At 32.4% G+C, this 26,447-nt stretch overlaps 2 protein-coding genes across 2 annotated transcripts; both read left to right on the top strand.

The window, feature by feature from the left end:
- Nucleotides 1-1,207: 1,207 nt before the first annotated feature.
- LOC137806617 (hypersensitive-induced response protein 1) lies at nt 1,208-3,732 on the top strand. Its single transcript, XM_068606827.1, has 6 exons — nt 1,208-1,327; nt 1,604-1,810; nt 2,362-2,482; nt 2,579-2,670; nt 2,757-2,853; nt 3,142-3,732. Exons 2-6 carry the CDS (start codon nt 1,622-1,624, stop codon nt 3,501-3,503), a joined length of 861 nt encoding a protein of 286 aa, XP_068462928.1. The 5' UTR covers nt 1,208-1,327; nt 1,604-1,621; the 3' UTR covers nt 3,504-3,732.
- Nucleotides 3,733-15,185: 11,453 nt separating this feature from the next.
- On the top strand, nt 15,186-16,470 carry LOC137839098 (zinc finger BED domain-containing protein RICESLEEPER 3-like). The gene is made up of 3 exons (XM_068648228.2): nt 15,186-15,848; nt 15,937-16,255; nt 16,364-16,470. The coding sequence occupies exons 1-3, from the start codon at nt 15,201-15,203 to the stop codon at nt 16,468-16,470; spliced, it is 1,074 nt and encodes a 357-aa protein (XP_068504329.1). The 5' UTR covers nt 15,186-15,200.
- Nucleotides 16,471-26,447: the final 9,977 nt, after the last annotated feature.

The raw sequence follows: 26,447 nt of genomic DNA, 5'->3' as shown, positions 1-26,447 counted from the left end.
TCGAGTGAATTGTGAGATTTTCGATTCTGTTTTGTTATTTCCGATTCAATCAAATTCTGAAAATATCTCAGAAGATAAAAAGAAACGGATAGTCACAAATGGTGACAATTAATTTGCCTAAATCAAGTCAAGAACTACTGTGGAAGAGAAAAAGAAAAGTGAAGAACAGGGAAAATAAAAATTTAGTGACGGCAGAGCAAGTGAAAAGAAGAAGAGAAGTGAAGATTCACAGAAAAGAAGTTCAGTAAAAAAAAAAAAGGATTCACCAAAAAAAAATCACGAGAAGAAGATCTTAGAAGAAAATTTTATTTAGTAAAATAACTACCGAACCAAGTTTTTAATATTTGAATCACATTATACCTAATATGAACCCCAAACAATTTTTCACTTAACCATTTTTTAAAAGGCTCAATTAGGTTTTTAATATCTGAACCACACCAAACCTAGTTTTTAAAAATTTAGAAAATTTTAGAAATATCTTGATATGAATCCAATGCACCATAACCAAACAAGAAAGGAAGATGCATATGCCCACCCACCTAGGTTCTCTGCAGTTGTATTCTCAACTGCACCTCAAAATTAAATAAATAAAAAATACTAAGTTAAAACATATTAAAAACATCAGACTAAAAGATGGTAATAAAAAGAGAGGAGGGATAAAAAAATTGACCTGATAAACCTAATTTTCACAGAAACGTGTAAGAAAATGTACACAAGTATACATATATATTTATTATATCACTGAAATAAGGGAGAAATAAATCCCTTCTATATGTTCATCAATAAATTATCTAACATTCCTTAGAATGTTTTTTTTGTTATAATAGTAAATAAAATTATTATTTATTTATTTATTGTTAATTAAACAATTTTTTTTACTTATTTTTTATTTCTTGTTCTTCTTTTCCTCAAAATTTTTTTCTTCTCTTTCTCACTATTTTTTCTTTACTATCAAAATTATTAAGGTTCTTTTGAAGATATTAAGAAAAATAGTAATAAGTTTTCTTGATCTAGTAAAATATATATAACATTTTTCTATTTTTCTATTTTTTATTTCTACATCTTAATAAATGCACATATAAACTAAATAAAAATTAGATAAAAAAATAAATAATTTTGTCCTAAACTTTAAAAACTATACTTAAGTACAATAAAAATATTTAAAAATTGACTTGAAAATAAAAAATGAAGCAGAAAGAATGAAGCTGTATTTGTCCACATTTTTAACAGCAGGGATCTGGAGGGGCAAATATTGGGTTGATATGAAGACATACACACAAAACAAACTGTGTTGGTGGCACTCCTTTTTCTTCCCTCAAACCTTCAGGTGAAGAAAAAAAAACTTGTTTTTCTGTGTTCCCTTCTAAATTTCTTCCAATTTGAATGATTTAGATCATTTATTATATTTCTCTCTATAATTGTCATCTTCTTTGATTTTTGTTTTCCTCTTCCAATTAGATCTCACTTCATTACACTCTTTCCTCTTTCAAATTCTATGTTATTAATACCCCTTCAATTTGCATGTTTTGCTTATTGTGAAAACTGATGATAATATAACAATCATGTTCTGTTAATTTATTTATTTTTAATTTTTTTTTGTCAGGGTTCCAAAAGAATATAGATGGGTCTGGCTTTGGGTTGTCTTCAGGTGGAACAATCTACTGTAGCTATCAAAGAGGTTTTTGGCAAATATGATGATGTGCTTGAACCCGGTTTCCACTGTGTGCCCTGGTTCTTTGGCACTCAAATAGCTGGTTACCTTTCTTTGCGTGTGCAACAGCTAGATGTTCATTGCGAAACAAAAACAAAGGTTTCTTCTCAATTACCAAATTGTGTAAACAACACAGTTAATTTGATTAGCTTTAGGAGGTGTTTGGTTTTGGAATTTAATGGAAATGCATCTGCAATGTAAAGGGTTTTTACAATGTCAGTTTAATCATATATGACCATATGTGTAGTAAGTTTATTGATTTTCATAATAGATTAAACTTAGATGCTGTAATTGATTTTTATTGATTTTGTTTATTTTCTTTAATTAAATTTAAAGTTTCACCTCAGTACTTTACATAATAAAATATTCTGTTAAACATTAATATGTGTTATCAAAATAGAATTCTAATTGGAGAACAATCTAAATTGTGTCCTTTCATAGTAAGTGCTTTAAAAGATTGATTGTACAAGAATAAAGATTCTTGATCTTGTAACATTTCTTTAAGTTACTTTTAGTTTGTTTTGAGTAAAAGTTTTGAATAAGTTATAAATGAGAAACTCTTGTATAATACTTGCTCAATTGAGTTTCTTAACAAAGTACTTTATCTTTCATCCTTTTCTCTTTGCGTATCTGAACTTATGACATACCAGGACAATGTTTTTGTCACTGTTGTTGCATCTATTCAATATCGAGCGCTGGCAGAAAAGGCAGTTGATGCCTTTTACAAGCTTAGCAATACCAGGGAACAGATTCAGGCCTATGTCTTTGATGGTACCCATTTTTTATCTTAACAAACTCCTTTATAAAAGTTGGGTTTATTGGATTCTTATTGAGGACAAAACTGATAGATCCATTTTTCTATTTCAGTTATTCGGGCATGTGTTCCTAAGATGGATCTAGATTCCTCATTTGAGCAGAAGAAAGAAATTGCAAGAGCTGTTGAGGAAGAACTTGAAAAGGTGATTAATTTTTTGTGTGTTAATGTTGAGGAGTGAGGACTAAGAAGTTAGCATTTATTGGTTTTTTACTTGCTATGCATATGAAGGCTATGTCTGCTTACGGATATGAGATAGTCCAGACTCTTATTGTGGATATTGAACCGGACGAGCGTGTGAAGAGAGCCATGAACGAGATAAATGCTGGTATGATTACGTGTTTGTTTAGTGTATTTTTGGTCAAACTCAGATTACTCTCTTTTTATACATGTAATCAGAAGAAACATTCATTTGCAGGAAATTAGTGTCATTAGCCTGATTAGGTAAAACCAAATTTATAGTTTTGGAGTAAGAATGTATAAGAATCAATGCCTCTCAAATTCACCAGCTTTATTGCATTTGACAGACATCATTATTAGCTTATGTCTTGTTCTAAATAAATTGTTTGAAGCTTGACATTTTCTTTTGTGTGATCTTTACCCTATGCCATAATAGCTGCAAGATTGAGGGTGGCTGCAAATGAGAAAGCTGAAGCAGAGAAGATTCTGCAGATTAAAAAGGCTGAAGGAGATGCAGAATCAAAGTATTTAGCAGGGCTTGGAATAGCTCGGCAGCGTCAAGCCATAGTAGATGGTCTGAGGGACAGTGTGCTAGCCTTCTCAGAGAATGTCCCTGGGACATCATCTAAGGATGTAATGGACATGGTTTTGGTGACCCAATACTTTGACACTTTGAAGGAGATTGGTGCGTCCTCAAAATCCAATTCTGTTTTTGTTCCACATGGACCAGGTGCTGTAAGAGATATTGCTTCACAGTGTAGAGATGGTCTTCTACAAGGAAGTATGGCTCGATCTTGAAGCCACAAATATCACATTACTATAACTATAGGAACCTTCTATCTTCCAAACTCTATCCATATATACATTTTAATTTTGTCTATCACTGTTAAGTTTGAACTACTTCTGAACGATTATAAGCCTTCCCACATCCACTGTCTTTCCATCCATGATTTCTTTTTATTTGTGAATAGTCAAACATTGTACTGTTCTTTTTCCCTTTGAAGTAAAAATAAATTTGCTTAGCTTATTGGCTTGTGTTTCTTCGAATAGCTTAAAAACAAGAGTAAAGTCTTTTTGACACTCAAACAGTAAAGAAACAATAGTTTTACAACCGTCTTTTGAAATAAAATATTATATTTTAATAAAATAATAATTTGTTTAGGTGTGAGGGGAATGGAACTGGTGTCATTTATCATTATCTGAATAACAGTTTATTCAGAACAAGTTAACTAAAAGCTCTATAGAAAGTTTTAGCATGTTCTTTCTGCTAAAAGAAATGAGACATGTTTAAGAGGTAACAATAAGAAATTCTTGCTTCACTGGCACAGATCCACGCTTTTATTCCCCCCAATGGACTCATGCACCTTTTAAATTCCACATCCTTTCCTGTAGCAGCTGGGAATTCGGTCTGTTTTATATCTGAAATTCTTGGAAACCCCCTTCTGCTCTCTAATTCTAAGAAAGTTTGCTGTTTTTTTAACAGGGGAGAGGAATATTGGAAAAAAAATAAAAAATAGGAAAAACTAAAACAAAATATTTTGTAGTAAAAAAAAATATTTTTTACAGTTTTTGGTGATTCTAAAAATAAGGATTCCATAAATAAAAAGTGTTTTCAGAATAAGAATTTCATAAACAAATAATGTTTTCAAAATAAGAAATTTAGAAAAAAAAAATATTTCAAAATATTCTCTTTAGAACACATTTTTTTATTTTCGGATTAATAAATTCGGAATTTATAAAATGTGTTCCAGAAAAAATATAAAGGAGTTTTTAAGATGTTTAACAGTATATTGAGAAGGCCTCATTGGTGATTTGATGTAAAAAAAATGGGGGCAATTACTTCCTGCACCAGACACCCAATTTCAGAATGAAAAGACGAAAATACCCTTAAATAAATAGGATTATACACTACGGATTTTTATTTTTTGAATGTTTTTGATTTTTTTTTAATTCCGGATTTTTTTATCCGAAAATGAATGAGATTTTAAATTTTGAATTTCCGAATGAAGGATATTTTTATAAATAAAAAATTATGTTGGTTGTAGGTTAAAAATAATTGAGTATAGGAAGTTATATTTTTTAATATAATCACTCATGTAACAAAATTTATTAAATTAATTAACTTTTACTTTTACTTCTTTAACCACGACAAATACTTTTTTAACATTATTTTTTATATTATTAATTTATTTTCATTTTCAACCAATTAATAATCACAAACTTTAATTCCAAAAAATATATTATTTTTTACATTACATAAATTTTTTTTTCTTCTCTCTCATACAAATTATAAAAAATGTCAAATTTTAATTCAATTTCAATACATTTTTTTACTACAAAAAATTTTATTTTAGTTTTTTCTATTTTTTTTTCCAATGTTCCTCTCCCCTCTAGCAATAAAACTGAAAAATCTCAGAATTTGGCAACGAAAATCGAATTCCCACTTTGTATAGGAAATAGTGGTATACGGGGGAAATAAAATAAAAGGAGCAGGAGTCCAAGGGGGAATAAAAACGCAGATCTGTACTACTGCAGGAAAATTTCGTAATATGCCTTTTCAACTTTTAAAATATTATCTTAAAAAAAATACAATCTTAATATGCCTTCATTATTAGGATGGAATTTTTGGTGGACCAGTGGATACATTCATTTTAGCGAGCTAATTAATCATAATATATTAAAATATAAACTTTAAAGCTGACTTAGCCTCGTAAAATTGCTTATAAAATGAGGTTTGCATCTACTTATAAAGTATGAAATATCATAATCTTTAGTCGATGTGGGATCTCCAACATATAATTATCAAGAGAATATGGGAAAGTGATATAAAAAATCAAAGTTAGTTAATTGTCATGTTGATTACGTGGTAAGAAATGATTTTCTCTGTATTAACTAATGCCTGTATTTTTTGTAGAATCGTGGAATATTAAAGTTGGTCTCACAAGTCAAGTTAAACAAATTTATGATCACGCGAGAGATTGAATTTTTGGTGTTTAGTTATGGGTTGTTGCAGCTCTACCATATCATATATGACAGTTGACAAAGAATTATTCTTTGTCTTCATTAAGAGGTCGCACAAAGAGACAACTAATTTTATCTTCTTATTTGTGAGATGATCCCATCATCCTTGATTAAGGATGGTCATGGATTGGATTTTTCTATTCAAATCTAAATATTTCAATCAGATTTTAAATCCAAATCCATATTTTTTATAAAAGTAATTTGCATTTTTATAAATTCAAATTCATATTTTTATAAAAGAAATTGAATTTTAAATCCAAATCTATATTTTATAAAAAAAATTAATATACTATTAATATAATAATATGTAAAAAATTTAAGATTATATAAATATTAAAAAAATTATAATTTAATAATAAAAATTACAGTAAAAGCAAAACGCATGGTTTCAAAAGTAGAACACATTCTAAACACAAATATAAGATAATAATTTATAGAAGTATTATTTTTTTATAAAAGGTTGGAATAATGTGATGATTTATTAAAAAAAATTATTTTTTGAAGAAAATGTATAGCTAGAAAAAATTAGGGTAAATAGTTTAGAATGAAGACAATAATGGGAGATGACAAATTCAACTAGAGATAAGTAAAACTTTTGTATCTTATAGCATTGGCCACGGAGCCGAAGCTGCGGAGGGAAATGAGAAGAGGAATGGACATAATCATAGCCATATATCATGGTCCAAACTGATAGTTCCTTCATCCGCATGGTTAATTTTCTTGGAGTTTTTCAAGGAGTGGCGGAAGCTTGGTGTAGGAAATGGAATAAGGAGGACTCCAATGGAGTTATGGATTCCTTGAAGGTGCATGAAGAGTAGGGAGAGTGATTGGTTGGGTCATATCACTTGGATAGATGAAAAAGAAGATCAAAGGTGTCAATCCTAGAGAGGTTTAGACAAGGGAGTGTAAGAGTTAGCAACTTGGCAGCTTAACACTCAAAATTGATCTTATTAATTCATTAGCCAAGCACCCATTTAAATAGGTTTCGAGGTCAAGCCAAGGTTACATAAAAAGAGAGGGAAAATTCAAATGCAATGGGTTTGAAAGTGGTGCCTAAATGAAGTCACATTGCAAGCATGGCCTGGGTGTGCTTGATGTGACTAATTTAGGTCTAAATGACCGGCCTAGGTTAATTAGGGGTCTTAATGAAACCCTAATTTAACCTAGGTTGGTTTTTAGATGCCTAATTTAAACCCTAATTCAATTAAGGAAAAAATTACAATTAAATTTCCTACTCTACTTTTAGTAAGAAATTAAATTCTACTCTAGAGAAATTATACTAAGTTATGGCATTTTTTAACATATATAGAAGGATGTCTCTGCCATCAGTAGTAGAGTCTCAATTCTTGAATCTTCCTTGTCATTGACCTAGTGGTTGGTCCTAAGCTTGGCCTTCTACCATCATCCCCTCCCTCTTGAAGAGGATTTGTCCTCAAATCACATGTTTATGCCTCTTCATCTGCAATACCTGCAAAATATGTTAGATCCATAACATTGAAGGTAGCATGTACTCCATATTCCTTAGGCAGGTCTAATTGATATGCATTATTATTGATTTTCTTAGAAAGGGCCATCTCCATGAAGACTAAGTCTAGACTTCCTTTGACTAAGGAATCTATCTTTTCTAAGATGAAGCCAAACCAGTCTCCCTCTTAAAAAATAATCTCTCTTTTCCCCTTATTGTTATGTTTTATATATTTCTCTGTTTGTTTTTCTGTATTTGATCTTTAATCCTCTCATGCAATTTCTTTACAAATTCGGCTTTCGTTACCCCTTCCTTATGTACAAATTCTTGTGGATTAGGTAAAGGTAACAAATCCAAAGGAGTGTGAGGATTAAATTCATATACAACCTCAATTGGAGAAATATTAGTAGTCTTGTGGACCACTCTATTATATGCAACCTCAATACGAGGAAGGTACTCATCGCAAGATTTGTGGTTTCCTTTCATGACTGACCTAATCATAGTTGATAGAGATCTATTTACAACTTCTGTTTGTCCATCTGTTTGAGGATGACAAGAAGTTAAAAAGTTCAACTTAGTTCCTAACCTTTCCCAAAGAGTTCTCCAAAAATGACCTTGAAATAACACAACATCTATACCTACTCCTGATGCATCACACTCTAGCTCAAAAGTTTTTAAAAAGTTTGGTAAAGTTAGGATGGGTGCATTAGTGAGTTGAGCTTTCAACCTTTGAAAGGCTTGCTCATGTTTCTCTGTCCAACAAAATGAAGTGTCTTTCTTCACTAACTCATTGAGTGGTGAATCTAGACTTGAGAAATTAGGAACAAATCTTTTATAAAAGTTGGCTAAACCATGGAAGCTCCTAACATCTACATTTTGTGGGGTTGGTCACTCTTGGATGGCTTTGATTTTCTTGAGGTCAACATGAACCCCATTTTTGTTGAATACAAATCCTAAAAACACTACACTATTTACACAAAAAGAGCATTTATCTACATTAAAAAAACAAATTATTATTCCTAAGAACTAATATAACCTCCCTAAGGTGATTGTGGGACTCTATACTTTGACTATATATTAAGATATCATCAAAATAAATTACTACATATTTACTTATGCAATCTCTAAGGACGTGATTCATAAGTCTCATGAAAGTGCTAGGTGGATTAGTGAGTCCAAAAGGCATCAATAACCAGTCATATAGTCCAAGGGTGACACCTCTAATCCATTTGCGGCTACAGTATCATCCCCAGAAGCAAACACAGGCTAAACTAATGCAAAACTGTGTGGAAAGATTTGAAAATGTTGTGTGCTAGCTTAGCTTCGCACAAGGTTCTTATATACTCGTGCATCACAAATATGATGCAGCTACTCTCTCATAAACTAAATGATTTATTCAATTACCATTCAACTTGGTCAAAAAGGTTCATGAATCTCAAGCACAGATTGGTCACTGTTGTGCACTGTGTTGGCCTGTTGTTGCTCCATGCAAAGCTGTAATAGTAGTGTGTAACGTGAGAAAGTAAGGGTACTATGGTCTTTGCATACATCATACGTGGCTTTCATCTCATCTCCTTTCTCTTAAATTATGAGAACATCATCAATACCCCCATCCTTTAATTCAGTTTCACCCTCAAGATCCCCTCTCACAAAAGCAAACGAGGGTGGCACCTCTAATCTATTTGCGGCTACAGTGTCACCCCCAGAAGAAAACACAGACTAAACTAATGTAAAACTATGTGAGAATATTTGAAAATGTTGTGTGTTTTCTAAGCTTCGCACAAGGCTCTTATATACTCGTGCATCACAATTATGATGCAGTTACTCTCTCACCAACTCAATGATGCATTCAATTCTCATTCAACTTGCTCAAAGAGATTCCTGAACCAAAGTCAAGAATCTCATGCACAGATTAACCACTGTTGTGTATTGTGTTGGCTTGTTGTTGCTCCATGCAAAGCTATAATAGTAGTGTGTAACGTGAGAAAATAAGAGCACTATGGTCTTTGCATACATCCTACATGCCTTTCATCTTATCAACTCACATTTATCTTCAATTATGAAAGCACCCTCAATACCCTTATATTTCCATCCATTCTCACCTTCAACCTCCCCCCTCACAGAAGCAAACGGGGGTGGCACTCTAATCCATACGCGACTATAGTGTCACCCCATAAGCAAACACAGGCTAAATAAATGCAAAACTGTGAGAAGTAAGTAAATCATGATCTTTGCATACATCATACATGGTTTTCATCTCATTCCACTCTCATTTCTATTCAATTATGAGAGCACCCTCAATACCCAAATCCTTCCATTCACTCTCACCCTCAACCTCGCCCTCTCACTGAAGCAAATGGGGGTGACACCTCAAATCCATCGGCGACTACAGTGCCACCCAGAAGCAAACATAGGCTAAACTAATGCAAAACTGTGTGGAAAGATTTGAAAATGTTAAGTGTTTCCTTAGCTTCCCACCCAGAAGCAAATGAGGGTGGCATGGTCTTTGCATACATCCTACATGGCTTTCATCTCATTCCACTCTCCTTTTTCTTCAATTATGAGAGCACCCTCAATACTATCATCTTTTCATTCATTATCACCCTCAACTTCCCCCTCTCATAGAAGCAAACGAGGGTGGCACCTCTTATCCATCTGCCGCTACAATGTCATCCCAGAAGCAAACACAAGTTATACCAATGCAAAACTATGTGGGAAGATTTGAAAAAATGTTGTGTGCTTGCTTAGCTTCGCACAAGGCTCTTATATACTCGTGCATCATAATTATGATGCAGTTACTCTCTCATCAACTCAATAATTATGATGCAGTTACTCTTTCATCAACTCAATAATTATGATGCAGTTACTCTCTCATCATAATTATTGTACCAAAGTCAGGAATCTCATGCACAGATTGGCTACTGTTGTGCACTTTGTTAGCCTGTTACTGCTCCATGTTGTATTGGCAATGTGTAACGTGAGAAAGTCAGAGCACCATGGTGTTTGCATACATCCTACGTGGCTTTCATCTCATTCCACTATCTTTTCTCTTCAATTATGAGAGCACCCTCAATATCCCAATCCTTCCATTCACTCGCACCCTCAACCACCCCCTGTCACAGAAGCAAACGGAGGTGGCACTTCAAATTCATCAGCGGCTACAGTGCCACCCCTAGAAGAAAACACAAGTTAAACTAATGCAAAACTGTGTGGAAATATTTGAAAATGTTGTGTGCTTGTTTAGCTTCTCACAAGGTTCTTATATACTCGTGCATCACAATTATGATGCGGCTACTCTCTCACAAACTCAATGATGCATTCAATTGCCATTCAACTTGGTCAAAGAGCTTTTTGAACCAAAGACATAAATCTCATGCGCAGATTTGCCATTGTTATGCACTGTGTTGGCTTGTTGCTGCTCCATGCAAAGTTATAATGGCTTTGTGTAACGTGAGAAAGTAAAGGCACCATGGTCTTTGCATACATCCTACGTGGCTTTCATCTCATTTCACTCTCCTTTCTTTTCAATTATGAGAGCACCCTCAATCCTTTCATTCACTCTCACCTTCAACCTCCCCCTCTCAAAGAAGCAAACGGGTGTGGCACCTTTAATCCATCTACGACTACAGTGCCACCCCAAAAGCAAACACAAGCTAAATAAATGAAAAACTGTGAGAAAGTAAGGGCACCATGGTCTTTGCATAAATCCTACATGGCTTTCATCTCATTCCACACTCCTTTCTCTTGAATTTTGAAAGCACCCTCAATACCACCATCTTTCCATTCACTTTCACCCTCAACTTCATCCTCTCACAGAAGCAAATGAGGGTGGCACCTCTTATCCATCTACGGCTACAGTGCCACCCTAGAAGAAAACACAGGCTAAATCAATGCAAAACTGTGTGGGAAGATTTGAAAATGTTGTGTGCTTGCTTAGCTTCGCACAAGGCTCTTATATAATCGTGCATAAGGGTAGTCATGGATTGGATTTTGGAAAATCCAATCCAAATCCAAATATTTAGAATGGATTTTAAATCTTGATCCACATTTTTTATAAAACTAATTTGGATTTTTACATAATCCAAATCCAAATATTTGGATTGGATTTTAAATCCAAATCCATATTTTTTTATAAAACCAATTTGGATTTTTATAAATCCAAATCCAATCCAATCAAATCAAATTTAAATTTGTATTTAAAAAGAATTGAATTTTAAATCTAAATTTATATTTTCTAAAAAACTAACATTATATTAATATAAAAATTTGTAACAAAAAACTTAATATTGTATAAATATCAAGAAAATATAATAAAATTACAATTTAATAATACCAAAAATCATAACTATCGTTTTTGTAGTCTTTTCTTCTCCTCAAAGCATGAATAAATGATTGAATATAAAATTGTCAAACTTTAAAAGCTTACAAATACAAAACTGCACATTATTCTAGTGGTAACTAAAACTTAGGAGACAAAAAAAAAAGACTCAAAAGAAATTGTTTGCTTCTCTATTGTTCTTGAACACCCTCACAGGAACTCTATCCACAACAAACCTGCCCAAAAAACATGATGCAAATTCAATTATTACCCCAATAAAAACCTTTACAATAGACTAGAAGTACCAGATTTTTCCATATAAGATTCACTTATTACCTCAGTATGTCATAATCTATAGTTGCCTTATATTGAGAAGATATCAGTGACATACAAAAACATAGCACTTACCATGAGTAGGCGAAATTGAACACTGTTTGTTTTATCAAACCCCCTGTAGAAATCTTCTGTGACAAACATGTACATCAAATTGGTTTTTTTTTAATACATTCCTCTTTTATTTGTGAGGATAAGAAATACTGTTCAAAAATACTAACAACGGAAAAAGGGAATTAACGAAAAGAACACATGATTTTATAAGGGTCACTAAATTGTCAACAGGAAAAACTTACCATTATATACTCTATCAAGCACACGGGGAACTGCAACGAAAATGGTTGGCTTTAGCTCCATAATGTCTTCTAGTAATAATCTGACATCCTGCAACCATTGCACAAATTGTGTTTACATATTATCAAAGGCAAAGTCTGAGTTTTCTCGGCATAAAGTTAAATCTAAAGCTTAACAATCATATCAAGCCCATTAGTTAATCTCAGTTTTATTATATTTTTGGTAAACTTAGGTATTTCCTGGTTGTTGTAATGCACCTTACTATTCATATCACTCTACCCTCATTATATATCCACCACAATCTACTACTATTACTCTCTCCCATCCCATGCTAACTTAACCACAACACAACAATTGTATCCACTCTTCCACTTGATAAATACCATTCTCACCTTCTTTATTACGAATTTTAACTCTCTCTCATTCTATACTATTCACCATTTCACATAATGAAAGCTCTGTATAGAGGGGCTCTCTTTCTTATATTCTTCATCACCTTACTCTTTATTGGGAGAGCTTTTTCTTCTCTAATTCCCACTAGAGACCCTTCTCAACAACTACTTAGCTTCAAAGCCTCTCTCCTCAACCCATCTCTGCCCCCAAATTGGCTCCACAACCAAAACCCCTATTCCTTCACCAGCACCACCTACAACCAGACCCACTTCACTTCCATATACCACACCTCCATTCCTCTCAGTACCAAATTCTCCATTAAGGCAGTTCATGCCCTTTTTGTTGTTATTATTATAATCTAGGAGTACACTATAATGTGGTAGTGTTATTGTTATTATTATTATAGTGTTGGAGTAAACTTATAGAGTCCATCATTTCTGTAAGACCACCTCAAATAGCAACAACAACAAAATAGGACAATATTCAGCTAATAAACACTGAGAAAGTTACAAGAACTCACAAAAAAATCAAAAAAAAATATTGAAAAGGAAATATTTGTAAATCTAGGGTTAAAAACATAGAAATAGGTTTAATGTGCAGTGAGACCAAATAAGTATTAGAGAAGGACGAACCTGGCTGAGGAGGATGCCAAAGATGTTGCAGATGAACGCACACCAATAACGAAGCTTCACTGAGAAAAGGTTAGAAGCGTCCAAGCTCCAATGTTAGGTGAGAAGAACACCAATGTTGTCGGAGGAGGTGATTGGATGACACGACGATGGTGGATGCACGAAAAGAAGACACAATGACAGTGATGGGATGAACTAAAGAGGCGCTGGCGATGATCGAACGTATTGAAGTAGGAGTGGCAAAACAGGGCAGGCCGCGCGGGTCGGCCTGCAGCCCGCACCAAAAAACACAGGGTGGGTTCCCTTTTCTGACCCACCAACCCACTTAAGCCCGCCCCGCATAACCCGCGACCTGTGCGGGCTTACGACGGGGCGGGGCGGGCTGACCCGCCAACTCGCTTATGTGAAAACTGATGTGTGTTGTGCATGTGTTGCTCTACTGGTGCCCTTTTTTTTTCTCCCAAATTCATTCACACACATTCATTTTGAAACCCTAAAAAATACAGACAGCAAGCATCTGCAACCGCGACGCTGCCGTCGTGCCTCTCTTCCTCCACGAACACCACCGTTTGTTTTCGCAGTCCTCCACCGCCCCACCAGTCGCTATCATTCTTCCTCCACGAACATCATCGTCTGTTTCCGTCGTCCTCCACCGCCAGTCGCTGCTATTCTTCCTCCACGAACACCACCGTCAGTTTTCATCGTCCTCCACCGCCAACACCAATCTACGACCGTCACCCTCCACCACCGTCTTTCTCCATGTTCTATCTCTTCCTCCTTAACCTTCCACCATTTGCAACTGCCATTTTTACTCATGAGAATTTTTTTTTCCATTACTTTTTTCTGCAGTTTTAGGATTTTAGTCATTCAAGATTTGTGGAGCAACAACTTGTTTGTATTTGTTATAGTATTGGCTTTGTAGGTGACAACTTTCTGCTTTGGGGTAATTTTTAAATTATACATCATGCTGGTTATGTTGCATTTATCTCTTTGTATCTATGGTTATATTTAGATAGGTTCTTATGTTTATGCTATTAATGAATCAGGATCTTAATTTTGAAATTGGAATGGCTGAAGAAGAGGATATTAATATTCCCGAATGTGAAAATGAAATTGAGAAAGATGATTTTGAAAACCAATCTGAAACTATTGAAGGTGACAAAAAGAAAAGGGATAAGACTACCACCTCTGATTGTTGGAAGTACTTTACTAAGATTGGGGTGGATAAAGATGGAAAAGAAAGGGCAAGGTGCAATAGTTGCAATAGAATATATCTAACTGGTGGAAGAAAATATGGCACTTCTCATTTAAATCGTCATATTATGAAATGTGATAAAAGAAAAACTGAAGATGTGGGTCAAATGATTTTAGATATGCAGGGAAAGTTGAAAGGAAAAAAGATAGATCAAGTTGTACATCGTGAATTGTTGTCTAATCTAATTATTAGACATAATTTGCCTTATAAATTTGTTGAGTATCCCGAACTTAGGACTTGGATAAGATACTTGTGTCCTGATGCAATTATGATTTCTAGGAACACTGTTAAGGCTGATATTGGGAGAATGTATATCAAAGAAAAGATAGTGCTTAAGGAATTGCTTGTTTCTATTCCTTATAGGATATGCTTAACTTCTTATTTATGGACATCTATTAATACTGAAGGTTTCATATCATTGACTGCTCATTTTGTTGACCTAAATTAGAAGTTAAATAGCAAGCTACTCAACTTTTGTCATATGCCCCCCCCCCATACAGGTTTTGAGTTGTCTAAGAAAATTTATGAAATTTTACAAGATTGGGGATTAGAGAAAAAAATATTTTCTATCACTTTGGATAATGCTTCTACTAATGATGTTCTCCAAAATAGTCTAAGAAGCCAACTTCTTTTACAAAACGGTTTGATATGTGGTGGTGAATTCTTTCATGTTCGTTGTTGTGCACATATATTAAATTTAATTTTTCAAGAAGGACTAAAGGTGCTTGGTTAGGCTTTGAACCAAATTAGAAATAGCATCAAATATGTGAGGGGTTCAGAGAGTAGAATGGTGAAATTCAAACAATGCCTAGAAAAGTTTAGTGATATTGATGCATCATGTGGTTTGTGTCTTGATGTCCCTACAAGGTGGAACTCAACTTACTTGATGCTTCAAAGTCCTCTTAAATATCAACGTGTTTTTGGAAGCTTGCACTTGGTTGATGAATCTTATAAATATTGCCCTTCAGAGGAAGATTGGGAGAGAGCAGGACAAATTTGTAAGTTCTTGTTACCCTTTTATGATATCACTACCTTGATTTCTGCTACACGATATCCAACTTCCAACTTGTATTTTTTACAAGTTTGGAAAATTCAAAGCTTGTTGATAGAAAATGTGAAAGATGAAGATGCACTAATTAAGAATATGGTTGAATTGATGATAGTCAAATTTCAAAAATATTGGGATGAATATAGTGTTGTACTTGCATTTGGTGCAATTTTAGACCCAAGGATGAAGTTAGAAACATTGAGTTTTTGCTTTGAAAAAATTGATTCATTGACTTGGAAGTTGAAATTGGAAAACATCAAGCAAAACTTATACAAACTTTTTGTCGAATATTCTAGCAAAGGTTTGAGAGCAACAACATCAAATACTCTAAAGCGTAAGCAAGGACAATCTTCATCCCCATCTACTTCTAAACCAAGTCTTTTTTATGTAAGTTGCTTACTTGAATGTACTTCAGTTCATTTTTTAGTTTTTGTTGTACTTGCCCCATGTTACTAACTTATTACATCTATAATAGGAATTAAAAATGTGCAAGCTTCGAGTAGCTAATCAAAGTGGAAAAACACAACTGGACACTTATTTGAATGAGCCAACTTTGGATTTTGATTTTTTGGAGCATATAGATGTGTTAGAGTGGTGGAAAAATAATAGTCAACGTTTTTCGGATCTTGCTTTAATGGCTAGAGATTTGTTGAGTATTCCTATAACCACAGTTGCATCAGAATTTGCATTTAGCATAGGTTCTCGAATTCTTAACAAGTATAGGAATTCTCTTTTGCCTAAAAATGTGGAAGCAATTATTTGTACTTCTAGTTGGAAGCATGGATTTTCTGAAGGTAATTTATTTATTTTAACCAATTCTATTGTTATTGTATTATTTTTGGAAGCATGGATTTTTTTAGGGTAAATTCATTCTTTCATTGTCATTGTTCAAATGTATGCAGATGATGGAAAAGATTATAATTATCAAAAAGTAGAAGATGAAAGCTCTTCTAAGGTTGCATCTAATGTTCTTGAAATGGAAGAAGATGACATAATAGCAACTGCATAACAAGTGTTTGATGTGATAACTGCTATTGATTGTTAATTGTTGCTTATTTATTCAGTGTTGTTTTTGAATTCATCAAATCTCTTGTAACTATTGATGATGTGTACTTGTTTTTTGGCCACCTTATATAATCAATTTCAGAATTTGTGAGGTGTATTTTTTTATCATACTTTCTAGTACACTGCAGGTTTGATTAATTCATAATTTCATATTACATATATATATATATAATATTTTATTTGTAAAAGTTATGCGGGCTAGCACGCAAGCCCGCGGGCCAGCCCGCACGCTGGGCGGGTTACAGAAATTGGCCCGCATTATTTTTGCGGGGCGGGCCAGCCCGCTTTGCCACCCCTATATTGAAGAGGTGCTGATGGTGATCAGACGAATTGAAGAAGTGTCAGCGGTGAGTTGAAAACAAAAATTTAAAGTTGCAGAAAAAACAGAAATGAAGCAAAAGGGTAGCAGAGAGAGAAATGAAATTTGGATTTTCCAATTTTTAAAATCTATTTAATCAAAATGGATATCTAATTTGGAAAATTGATAAAATATGGATTAAAAAAACAAATATAAATAAATGGATTTTTAATGGATTTGATCAATGCAAAATAAAAGTAGTTTGATTAAATTGGATTTTTTGTCCACCTCTACTCGTGCATCACAATTATGATTTGGCTACTCTCTCACAACCTCAGTGATGCATTCAATTGCCATTCAACTTGGTCAAAGAGAATATTGTACCAAAGTCAGGAATCTCATGCGCAGATTGGCCATTGTTGTACACTGTGTTGGCCTGATGTTGCTCCATGCAAAGTTGTAATGGCAGTGTGTAATGTGAGAAAGTAAGGGAAAATGGTAGTGTTATTATTATTATTATAGTGTTGGAGTAAACTTATAGAGTCCATCATTTCTATAAGACCACCTCACATAGCAACAACAACAGTAAAATAGAACAATATTCAACTAATAAACATTGAGCAAGTTATAAGAACTCACAAAAAATTCAAAAAAAATACTGAAAATGAAATATTTGTAAATCTAGGGTTAAAACATAGAAACGGGTCTAATGTGCAGTGAGACCAAATAAGTGTTGGAGGAGGACCAACCAGGTTGAGGAGGATGCCAAAGATGTCGCAGATGAACGCACACCAATAACGAAGCTTCACTGAGACAAGGTTAGAAGCATCCAAGCTCCAATGTCAGGTGAGGAGAACACCAATGTTGCCGGAGGAGGTGATTGGATGACACGACGACGATGGATGGACAAAAAGAAGACTCACTGACAGTGTTGGGATGAACTAAAGAGGCGTCGGCGGTGATCGGATGCATTAAAGAGGTGTTAATGGTGATTGAACGAATTGAAGAGGTGTTAGTCGTGAGTTGAAAAACAAAATTTAAGGTTGCAGAAAAAACGGAAATGAAGGAGAAGGGAAGCAGAGAGAGAAATGAAATTTGGGTTTTCCTATTTTTAAAATCTATTTAATCAAAATGGATATCTAATTTGGAAAATTAATAAAATATGGATTAAAAACAACAGATTTAAATAAATGGATTTTTAATGGATTGGATCAGTGCAAAATAAGAGCAGTTTGATTAAATTTGACTTTTTGGCCAACCCTACTCGTGCATCACAATTATGATTCAACTACTCTCTAACAACCTCAGTGATGCATTCAATTGCCATTCAACTTAGTCAAAGAGAATATTGTACCAAAGTCAGGAATCTCATGCGCAGATTGGCCATTATTATACATTGTGTTGGCATGTTGCTGCTCCATGCAAAGCTGTAATAGTAGTGTGTAAAGTGAGAAAGTAAGGGCAAATGGTAGTGTTATTATTATTATACTGTTGGAGTAAACATACAGAGTTCATCATCTCTGTAATATACCCTCTAATAGCAACAACAACAGCAAAATAGGACAATATTCAGCTAATAAACACTGAACAAGTTACATGAACTCACAAAAAAATCAAAAAACAATACTGAAAAGGACATATTGAAGAGGTGTTGATGGTGATCGGAGGAATTGAAGAGGCGTTAGCAGTGAGTTGAAAAAAAAAATTAGGGTTGCAAAAAAAACAGAAATGAAGGAGAAGGGAAGCAAAGAGAGAAATGAAATTTGAATTTTCTAATTTTTAAAATTTGTTTAATCAAAATGGATATCTAATTTGGAAAATTGATAAAATATGGATAAAAAATACATTTAAATAAATGGATTTTTAATGGATTGGATTAGTGCAAAATAGGAGCAATTTGATTAAATTGGATTTTTTGTCCACCCCTACTCGTGCATCACAATTATGATTCGGCTACTCTCTCACAACCTCAGTGATGCATTCAATTGCCATTCAACTTGGTCAAAGAGAATATTGTACCAAAGTCAGGAATCTCATGCACATATTGGTCATTGTTGTACACTGTGTTGGCATGTTGTTGCTTCATGCAAAGCTGTAATGGCAGTGTGTAACGTGAGAAAGTAAGAGCATCATGGTCTTTGCAAACATATTACGTGGCTTTAAGCTCATTCCACTCTCCTTTATTCTCAATTATGAAAATACCCTTAATACCTTATTCCATCCATTCACACTCACCCTCAACCTATCCCTCTCACATAAGCAAACGGGTGTGGCACCTCTAATCCATATGCGGCTACAGTGCCACCTAGAAGAAAACACATGCTAAATAAATGCAAAATTGTGAGAAAGTAAGGGCACAATGGTCTTCGCATAAATCATACATGGTTTTCATCACATTTCACTCTCCTTTCTTTTCAATTATGAGAGCACCCTCAATAGCACCACCATTCCATTCACTCTCACCCTCAACTTCCCCCTCTCAGAGAAGAAAACGAGGGTGGCACCTTCTATCCATTTGCGGCTACAGTGCCACCCCAGAATCAAACACAGGTTAAACCAATGCAAGACTGTGTGGGAAGATTTGAAAATGTTGTGTGTTTGCTTAGCTTCACACAAGGCTCTTATATACTCGTGCATCACAATTATGACTCGGCTACTCTCTCACCAACTCAATGATGCATTCAATTGTCATTCAACTTGGTCAAAGTGATTACTGTACCAAAGTCAGGAATCTCATGTGCAGATTGGTCATTGTTGTGCATTGTGTTGCCTTGTTGCTGCTCCATGCAAAGTTGTAATGGCAATGTGTAACGTAAGAAAGTAAGGGCACCATGATCATTGTATACACCCTACGTGGCTTTTATCTCATTTCACTCTCCTTTCTCTTCAATTATGAGAGCACCCTTAGTATCCTAATCATTCCATTCACTTTCACCCTCAATCTCCCCCTCTCACAGAAGAAAACGGGGGTGGCACCTCTAATCCATCTACAGCTACATTGCCACCCCAAAAGCAAACACAGGCTAATTAAATGCAAAACTATGAGAAAGTAAGGGCACCATAGTATTTGCATACATCCTACATGGCTTTCATCTCATTCCACTCTCCTTTCTCTTCAATTATGAGAGCACCCTCATTACCCTAATCTTTTTATTCACTCTCACCTTTAACCTCCCCCTCTCACAGAAGCAAATGGGAGTAGCACCTCTAATTCATTTGCGGCTACAGTGCCACCCTAGAAAAAAACACAGGCTAAACCAATGCAAACTGTGTGGGAAGATTTGAAAATGTTGTGTGCTTGGTTAACTTCGCACAAGGCTCTTATATACTCATGCATCAATATTATGATGCACCTACTCTCTCACCAACTTAATGATGCATTCAGTTGTCATTCAACTTGGTCAAAGAGATTCCTGAACCAAAATCAGGAATCTCATGCGCAGATTGGCCATTGTTGTGCACTGTATTGGCTTGTTGTTGCTCCATGCAAAGTTGTAATGGTAGTGTGTAACGTGAGAAAGTAAGGGCACTATGATCTTTGCATACATCCTACGTGACTTTCATCTCATTCCACTATCTTTTCTCTTCAATTATGAGAGCACCCTCAATACCCCCATCCTTCCATTCACTCTCACCCTCAATTTCCCCCTCTCACAGAAGCAAACAGAGGTGGCACCTCTAATCCATTTGCGGCTATAATGCCACCCTAGAAGAAAACAGAGGCTAAACCAATTTAAAATTGTGTGGTAAGATTTGAAAATGTTGTGTGCTTGCTTAGTTTCGCACAAGACTGTTATATACTTGTGCATCACAATTATGATGCAGCTACTCTCTCATCAACTCAGTGATGCATTCAATTGGCATTCAACTTGGTCAAAGAAATTCTTGAACCAAAGTTAGGAATCTCATGCGCAGAATGGCTACTGTTGTGCACTATGTTGGCTTGTTGTTGCTCCATGCAATGCTGTAACGGCAGTGTGTAACATGAGAAAATAAGGGCACAATGCTCTTTGCATACATCCTACGTGGCTTTGATATGATTTCACTCTCCTTTCTCTTCAATTATGAGAGCACCCGCAATACCTCCATCTTTCCATTCACTCTCACCCTCAACCTCCCATCTCACAGAAGCAAATGAGGTGGCACCTTTAATCCATATGCGGCTACAATGCCACCCAGAAGCAAACACAGGTTTAGTATGTGTTGGTGGTGCAGGGAACATCGTATAAAATTGGATTATTTTCATGAACAAACAATATAGCAAATAAATCTTATCTTAAAAAAATATACCAAGCCAATTTTCTTATTTATATAATTTTATAATTTAAATTTTAAGAATCTTGTGGTTAGGAAAAAGGGGTTGGTGTATTTGGTTTGTAAGGTTATTAATTATTCATATTTATATTTAGTTGGTAATATATATATATATATATATATATATAAATTATAATGTTTATCATAATAATAAGCTTATCTTTTAATATAAACAAAAAATATTAATTATAATATATTTTTAAAATATTTTAAACATTTTTTATAAGAGAATATTTTATATGAAAAATAGTTAAATTTCATTTTAGTCCTTCCACTTTTATGTAAACGTGGACAATTATTTATTGATAACGTGAACGTTATACTCTTATAATACACTTTATTTTGAAAGTTCCTTTTTTACGTCGACAGGAAATTAATTTCGTTTGATATCAATAACTCATTTCAATACTTTTTAATACTACAAGAATTTAGATATCTAAAGCTTTAACTAAAAATAAAAAACAATTTCACATAATAATATTGGACAATAAACATATTTAACATTTTTTATTTCAAACAACTTTAACAATAAGTTCTTAATTTAGTGGTTGATGTGTTAATCTTCAAATTTTCCTTTAGGGTGTTTGTTTCTATTAAAAATGAAGAGTAATTTTTTTCTCTTGAAATAAAAAAAAAAAAAAATCAAAGGAAAAGTCCTTTCTTATTGAGTTTTATCTAAACTTGTCCTTTCTTATTTTTGGGTTTCACATTATTTTACATTTTTAATTTATAAAAAATAAACTTCATTACAAATATTAGTTATTAAATAAATTTAATTAACATAAATATTTTAATAAAATAAAATAATAATAATTAATAATAATAAAATAAAATTTTAATAAAAAACATATAATTAAAATTAAAATATTATATAATTATTATTATTATTATTATAAATATAATAATACTATATATATTTAATACAAAAGGATTTTCTAATTAGAATTTTAAATTTTTAAATATTTAAATTATTTATTTCTATATAACAATTTACAATTTTTACATAAATTCAAAATAGAGGTAAATTATTTTTCGTCAAGTAACTCATATTTTTATAAAAATTAATTATTCAACTATATCAAATTATATTACTAATAATTTTAATTCATCTAAGTTTAGACAAAAAATGCCAATATTTGATTATTCTATTTTTTTAAAGACAATGATAAATTTTTAATTTATATTTTACACCTTTAAAAAAATAAAAATACTCTCAACCATCACATCACTCATAAATTTTTCTCACAAATTCACTCTATCATCCCTCAATTTAAAACACTCACTTTTTTCACATTTTTCTTTCAAATCCTCAAACTTCTACTCCTCAATTCAAACAACCTTAATGATGACAAGACTATATGTATCTCTTACTCAAACTCCACAATAAAATACTTAGATTTGTAAGAAAAATTTAACTAATTAGAAGCTAAGCAAACAATACACGAAGAATAAACTCGGAGAAATATATTGCATAAGATGATATATGTTAAAGTTAAATTAAAACCACATAATTTACATGATAATAAAGTTATAACAAAGAAAATAAACTAACAAAGTAACACTCTCGTATTTAAAAGTGAAAATGAAAAATGGAATTAGAAAATAAAAATTCAACTAAACATTCTTATTTTTCTTTTCATTCATATATTTTATTTTATTAATTTTCATTCTGAACAGTGTAATGTGGTTACTTTATTTATGAATGTTATTACCAAATTAATTTTCCACAAGAATTTCACCACAAAATCGATTTTTGCACTCTATTTGATGGAAAAGGCCCAAGCCCAGGCCCAAATACAAGTTCAAGCTTCATCTCAAGCCCAACAAATAAAATATTTGGGTCAACTAAACATCATTGGATGTCTTTTTCTGTAATTACTTTTGAGTATTTTTAGTAGAACATAAAGGAGGTGTAGATATAAATATAAGAGGTGCAAATGTATAAAGCTAAGTCACACTTTCCATGTGACATAAAAAGAAGGTATAGGTGTAGATTTAGGAGGTGCCAAAAAAAGAAACCAAGTCACACTTCCCTTGTGGCTAGGAATTGGCTCCAAATTCAAATGCTTCTCATTTGAATTTCCCTCCACTTTCTTTTGAATTTCCAGCCCTCTAAACACTATAAATAAGAGGGCTTGGCTCATGTATTTGCAAGATTAATATACATAGTGAATTGCTGCCAAATTTGAGTCAATTTCACTTCTTGCCCAAAACCTCTTAGGTTAGGCTATTGATCTTCAATTTCCCCCTTACCAAAGAGAGATGGTCTCACCACTCTCAATCCCTACCTAGCATGCACCTTCAAGGTCACCATACCTCCTAGGAGGACCTTGTTCGCTTAAACTCCATAGAGCTTTCGCCGATCACCAACAAATTCTACAAATCATGAAGGCACTTCTCCATCACTATTTATACCCAAAAAATTGACTTTCCAATAAAAGAACACCACACAATCGAATTCATTTATTGTTTTTTTAAGAAACACAATCGATTAGCCAAAAAAAAAATCATTAAGCCAAATTCTATCATTGGGTTTTAACCAACATAATCGATTAGGTTTTTAGTTCATGTAACTTTCCTTCAAACAACAACATCTGAAACAAAACAAAAAATGAGGGCCAAAAATGTATTTGCTTAAACACTATATATGTCTGTCCTTTTTTTTTTCTGCTCCTTTCTTCGCACATGAGATGAGAAAAGTATATCCTCCTGCAAATTTGCACTCTCTAGTTGTCGAACATCTTTAGATTTAAATGCGAGTGTCACTTTCATTTTCGTCTTGACAAATAGTACTTCCTTCAATCTAAACACAACAACATTAAAGACAAAACGAACTCTAAACTTCAAAATGGAAAAATACCTCGTATGCTAAATATCTTTACAAATATTTAATCCTACTTTCCTTAATAAACTTAAATTTCACTCTCCTATGTTATCTTTGGATAGGGGAGAGAATGTGTGAGGATTTGAGAGAGTGAATTTAGAGCGATTTGAGAGAAAAATGTGAATAAATTGAGGTTGTTTGGATTGAGATATGTTAAAGTGAATTTGTGAAGACAGTTTATTGGAGTACATGAGTGATGTGATGGTTGTGAGAAATTTTTTGACTTTTTTAAAAGTATAAAATGTAAGTTTAACAATTTATCCTTGTCTTTAAAAATATTTGAATAATAAAATATGAAGAATTTTTGTTTAGATTTGAGTTAACTAATATTTTGTAAATTATTTTTAATACCATTAAATAATTATTTTCGAAAAACATACAAAATACTTAATATTGTCGAAACATGAAAAATTGTCATAAAAGTAATACTATCTAAGTACATACAAATTTACTATTATATTTAAAATAATTTAAAAAAATAAATTATTTATTTGAGATTTTAGTTATTTGTAAGTGAAACATTATTTTTCAAACGGTGTAGAAACTGACTTTTGAAAAAAAATACAAATTACATAAATTTGTAAGAAAATACGAAATGATCATAAAATAATTGCGTTTGCATTAAAAATAAAATTTTGATATTCATAATTATAAAAAAATAGATGGAAAATTATCAATATATGTAAAAAAAATTAAATTGTTAAATAAAATAAATAATTTAAATATTCATAATTTTCTAAAATGTAATTAGAAAATAATTTTTTATTGAATTTAAATAATATTATTAATTATATAATAATTTTTTATAATAATAATGAATTCAATATTTACACATATTTACATATATTACTAGAAAAAGAATTAACCATTTTCATAAAAAAATAGAAACATAAATCCAACAACATACTACATATATAATGAGAATAATCGATTATACCTCATTTATAACATATTACATAATTAATTATGTCTTCAATTAATAATCGATTATGCTTCAAACATTATTAATCAAAAATTTCAATTAAAAAATATAAATTATGTAATTATAAAAAAAATATTAAAAATAAATTAAAGTTATAGAATAAAAGCAGATATATTATAGTATTTTCGAGTATGCAGAGCTCTCTTTCCCCACTCTTTTACAACAATGTAAGAAAGTCTCAAAAGTACTCTCGTACAAATCTGCACCTCTCATTCCTTACAAATTAGTTGATCCAAACACTTTTGCTCCACTCTTCTTTTCTCTTGAATAGTAAACACCTAGAAGTAAATCACTAATGTTTTTATTTGCCTAACTAGTATCTTTATCCTAAGCTTAAAATTGGGTCGTCACTTTTTGCCCCTTCTTAAAAAAAAACATTTAATTTGCAAACAATATGCTTACAAAGTAGCATTTGAACTTTCTATTTCATTTCATTCCATTCTAAACACTTTATCATCTTGATTATGGATCTTGAATGATATATTTGTACTTGTATAGACAAAGAGGGGCCTAGATAGTACTTGGAACTGGTTGTACAATTGTTGACGTATTGATCGCTCCTTGCTCCTCACTTTAATCCCCTGTTTGCTTCCATGGATGTACTGTTAAAGAGGAAGGATGTGAGTAGATATCCATGGTTTGGATCAAGGGATGTGCAGGGAAGTGAAGGAGAGGATATACCTGTGAATAGTAAATATCTTCTCTCCTCAAATGAAGAGATGTAGAGGGAAAGTCATGTCAGTATCCCTTATTTCCAAATTTACCCTCATCTGAATGTATCACAATGCTTCATTTGAATGTATTAGTATTTTAAAAAATTTATTGTACAATATTTAAATATATATATATATAATATTTAAAATGAAGAAAAAAATCATAATAAATGTTAAGGAAGTTTTAAGTTTGTTTATTATTTTATAAAATATTATAAATCAGTGTAAAAAAAATATAGTTAAATAAAATCTTTCATTTATATATTAGTTATTAGAGTAGATCAAGTGATACCTATTTTTCAAGTTCTAATCAGATATTTTATTAAATGTGATTGGATTTAGTTTTTTTTAAATAAAAGAATATACTATATCTAATTAAAATTGAAAATATTACCTGGGTTGAATCATGGTCATCACCAAAAGGTTATGCTAAACATTTTTTATTTTATTTTTTACTAAATATTTAATTTATTTAATACAAAAAAATCCCTAAAAACAATCTCTGACTTAAAATAATTTTATTCTAACTTAAATTATTCATTAGAAACTGAAAATATAATTAATATATTTTCACGTATTTTTACATGATTTATTAATAAAAACTACACTTTATTATAAATATTAGTTATTAAATAAATTTAACTAATACAAATATTTAATAAAATAAAATAATAATAATTAATTATTGAACTATATCAGATTATACTACTAATACGTTTTTATCCTTATT

This window comes from Phaseolus vulgaris, chromosome 3 (assembly GCF_051622355.1).
Source record: "Phaseolus vulgaris cultivar YP4 chromosome 3, ASM5162235v1, whole genome shotgun sequence".
In the NCBI taxonomy this organism is placed as follows: Eukaryota; Viridiplantae; Streptophyta; class Magnoliopsida; order Fabales; family Fabaceae; genus Phaseolus; species Phaseolus vulgaris.
Note: the sequence above shows the minus strand (reverse complement) of the source record. Positions and strands in the feature narration are given on the sequence as shown.